Source organism: Clarias gariepinus, unplaced genomic scaffold, assembly GCF_024256425.1.
Source record: "Clarias gariepinus isolate MV-2021 ecotype Netherlands unplaced genomic scaffold, CGAR_prim_01v2 scaffold_32, whole genome shotgun sequence".
Classification (NCBI taxonomy): Eukaryota; Metazoa; Chordata; class Actinopteri; order Siluriformes; family Clariidae; genus Clarias; species Clarias gariepinus.
In genome coordinates, this window is record NW_026520999.1 from 417,644 (window position 1) to 421,871 (window position 4,228).

Below are 4,228 nucleotides of genomic sequence, written 5' to 3' on the forward strand. Positions count from 1 at the left end.
GAATGGATTCTGTTGGAATTTAACAATAAAACATTAAATATATTTAATCTCATCCGTGTGTGTGTGTGTGTGTGTGTGTAACAGTGTTACAGCTCTGACATGGGCCGAGATTCAGTTTTGTTATTAAAATATTTTATTTAAGAAAACGAAGAGAGAGAGTGTGTGTGTGTGTGTGTGTCTTTGCCACGATTATTTTTCCAGGAAGCAGAACATCGGGGTGGGGCCTGTCTGCCATCACACTGCTGACGTCACAAAAAGTATATAAGGACAGCCGTGAGCGCGCGTGCTCGTGATTTTTGTTCCAGCGGCGTGAAGAGCGAGAAGTTTCAGAACAAACAAACAAACAAACAAACACATACACACAGCGGAGTGTGTAGAGCAGTGTGTATACCGTCAGCGCGGAGTGTGTGTACCGACAGCAGATGGAGGTGTGTGCCGAGGCGAAGCGGGTGATGGTCCAGGCCCTGAGTAAACTCTACAGCTCCCGGACCCAGCGCGGGGGGATCCCGCTCCACCGGAGTCTCCTGCTCAGTCTGGTGATGAGAGCCGCGCGAGACGCGTACCACTCCGCCCGGGACACGGACACGGACACGGGCGCGCAGACTGACACGAGCGCGCAGGAGCAGAGCCCGGCCCCCGCCGCACCCCACACACACACTCACACTCAGGAGCCGATGGACACGGCGGAGGCGCCGGAGCTGCCGGAGCTGCCGGGCGGAGACAGGACGTTAGAGCGGGACGGAACCGCGGATAAGGAGAACTGTAAGGGCAGCGCGCGCCGGGCCCAGTCACGGAAGCGGAGAGGGCGGAGCGCGGTGGAGCCTGACTTCCTGCCGTGTAAGAAGGCCAGACTGGACCCCGCCGAGCTCCGGAGGGTGCTGCAGGACTCCACCGCGCTCAGGAACACCGGGGGCTGCGGCCGGGACACCGACAACCTGTCCAACAACCTGTCCAACAACCTGTCCACCGCACACATCCCCAGGACTATAGTCACTTACTGAACACTGGCTGTGTGTGTGTGTCTGTGTGTGTGTGAGGGCCAGGACGCACAGTTCCCGGTGCGCGCGCGCTCTCCCGGTGGACCCTGAGTGTAAACTCCAGCTGTTATTTCGGATCTCTGGCTCAGACTGGACTCTCCGAGGTGACGTGTTGATGACGTCACAATGTGACAGGTGATTCATCGCGCGCGCAGATTCTTTAGAGACTGACGGGGACATGAGTCAGAGCCGAAACCAGGCGCGCGCGGTGTGTGTGTGTGTGATGAGTCTGTTGAATGAAGTGAATGTTAATAAGCTGATGTATTTATTGTACACACTCTACTTTGTGTTCCTCACTGTAGTGTGTAGCTGCTACACCTGGCCAGGTCACGTGGTCACTACCTCACTTTTGTATAATAAAATGTTTTTATATAAACGAACTCGTGCTTTATGTCTCAGTTTGCTGGAGTCTGTTCAGGGTTGCCAGATTGGGCTTAAGGTTGTTTCTTTAGCGCATCAGAGGTAAAAAAAAAAAAAAAGGTATTAAAAATAAAAATAATTATATTATATTTTTTATTATAAGTTGTACCATACATATTAATAGTAATACAATTGTAAATAATACAGTAATAATAATAATAATACCAAACGAAGAGCATTGTTGATATCTGGCAACCGCGCCGTGGCCGGAGGGGAAGGCGGATTCGTGGAAATCCGGAAGTAAAGGGCGCGTGAGGCCGGATGTTTCTCATACCTCAGTGGAGAACAATGGAGTCGCGGTGAGGTCACAGAGCGCGTGAGGAGAATAAAGAGTCACTTCTTCCTGACGCAGCGCGCGAGCTTACCTCAGTTACAGTTACTAAACATTCCGAGGGTCTGAGCTGTCACACACACACACACACACACTGTATGGCCAAAGTTCAGTTCGGGAATTTTGGAGAGAGTTAGAAAATAAATAAATAAACAGGAACAAATGTACATACATTTAACACTACAGTAAAACTACATCACTGATGAAAAATCATATCAAAATAATAATAAAATATAATCACTAAACAGTCTTACACAAATATTTAGAATTCAGATTCCAGTGTGAATAAAATGTGATTTAATCTCACATGCTTAATCTCTCTCTGGCTTCTTGTCCATGCTGAGCAAATATGAGACATTTTCAGTGTTCATCCACATAAATAAGATGCATTTTAAAAGACAGCAAAAAAATGTATAAAATAAAACACAACTGAAGTATAACCAGTAATAAATGCCCCTGAGTGAGCGCAGCGCAGCAGACTGGAGGCTCTGTGGTGTTACACCAGTCTGTTACTGAAGCTCGGCTCTGTAAGTGTTAGTTTCATAATCACACTGAAAAATAATTTTTATACAAAATATTATATAAATAGTAAATACCACAGAATGGTGGCGTAGTGGTTAGCACTGTCGCTTTGCACCTCCAGGGTCCATGTTCGATTCCTCCCCTAGGGTCTGTGTGTGTGTGTGTGTGTGGAGTTTGCATGTTCTCATTATCAGAAAGAGTTTTATTGCCAAGTGCGCTTGCACGTACAAGGAATTAGTTTTAGTGACAGAGCTTCCAGAACAAAACAAATGACAAAACAGCACGACACAAAAAAAAAAGGTTGACATCAAATGGAGTAGGGTGTGAGATACTTTTAAATAAGTTACATAAATATCTGAAATCTGTGGTATTATACAGTATATTGCACTGTGGTACTGTACACAATACTTCACATATATTTATTGACAGTTGATGTTTAACTGTTCATGAGGGAGATTGCCTGGGGAAAAAAACTGTTCTTGTGCCTGACTGTCCTGGTGTTTGGTGCTCTATAGCGTCGACCCGACGGCAAACGTTCAAATAGAAGGTGGCCTGGGTGTGAGGGGTCCAAAGTGATATTCCGAGCCCTTTCCCTCACTCTGGATGTATACAGTTCATGCAGCGTGGGCAGGGGTGCCAATAATTCTTTCAGCAGTCCGAACCGTCCTTTGTAGTCTTCTGATGTCTGTTTTCGTAGCTGAGCCAAACCAGACAGTTATTGAAGTGCACAGGATGGATTCAATGACGGCTGAGTAGAACTGTGTGAGCAGCTCCTGTGGCAGATTGAACTTCTTCAGCTAGAGAAGGAAATACAACCTCTGGTGGGCCTTTTTAACAATGGAGTCAATGTGAATGTCCCACTTCAGGTCCTGAGAGATGGTCGTGCCCAGGAACCCGGAATGACTCCAGTGTGACTGCTGTCACAGTGCTGTTCATGATGGTGAGTGGGGGAAGTGCAGGTGGGTTCCTCCTGAAGTCCACAATCATCTCCACTGTTTTGAGTGTGTTCAGCTGACAGGGGTCGAGGTCATGTTTCTTAATTATTGGTTTGATAACTGCTAATTTAAAAGATTCTGGAAAATACCCAATGCTGAGTGAGGAATTAATTATTCTCAACAGGGGTTTATTATTGCTGGTACTATCTGTTTAAGAAAATGTGTCGGTACAGGATCTAATATACAGGTTGATGAATTTGCAGAAGAGATGAGTGAAATTAGATGCCATTTACGTTCTAATTTCCGAGCGGTCTGTTTTAAAGTATGTGTGTGGTCGTTATACCGGAGAGCGAGTTTCTTATCTCTAATAATTTATCTTTTAACTGTAGCTACATTATCTAAGGTATAACAGAACGTCGACACACTTTAATTGGGACAAGATAGTGATCTGAGATAACTTCAATGGACTTGTAAATAAATTTCATATACTTAATCTGAATAATATTATTAAATCTAAAGTGTGACCTGCTTTATGAGTGGGTCCTACTACACACTGATTTACTCCTACCGAGTCCAGTATGGACATAAATGCTCTACGCACAGGGGCTTCTGGATTCTCAAAATGAATATTAAAATCTCCAGCAATTAACACTTTGTCTACAGAAACGACTAGGTTTGAGAGGAAATCTGCAAATTCACTAAGAAATTCCGAGTCCGGCCCTGGAGGTCTGTAAATGACAATTAGTGGAATCGACTGATCTGACATAATATTTGTAGCTACACTTGTTATGTTACTGTAGAGAACTTCAAATGAATTAAATTTGTGTTTGTGTTTTTGTACAATAGTCAGATTATCATTGTGAATAACTGCGACGCCTCTATCAGTTAACCGAGGCTGGTGTATGTAGCTGTATCCAGGAGGACTAGCTTCTTTTAGAGCTACATACTCGTCCTGTTTAATCCAGGTTTCTGTTAAACAGAGT

The 4,228-nt window shown here is 44.8% G+C and overlaps 1 protein-coding gene across 1 annotated transcript; it reads left to right on the forward strand.

Annotated features, from left to right (window-relative positions):
- The first annotated feature begins 295 nt into the window (after nt 1-295).
- On the forward strand, nt 296-1,417 carry ier2a (immediate early response 2a). Its single transcript, XM_053490787.1, has one exon. The coding sequence runs from the start codon at nt 423-425 to the stop codon at nt 999-1,001; it is 579 nt and encodes a 192-aa protein (XP_053346762.1). The 5' UTR covers nt 296-422; the 3' UTR covers nt 1,002-1,417.
- The last annotated feature ends 2,811 nt before the right edge of the window (nt 1,418-4,228 follow it).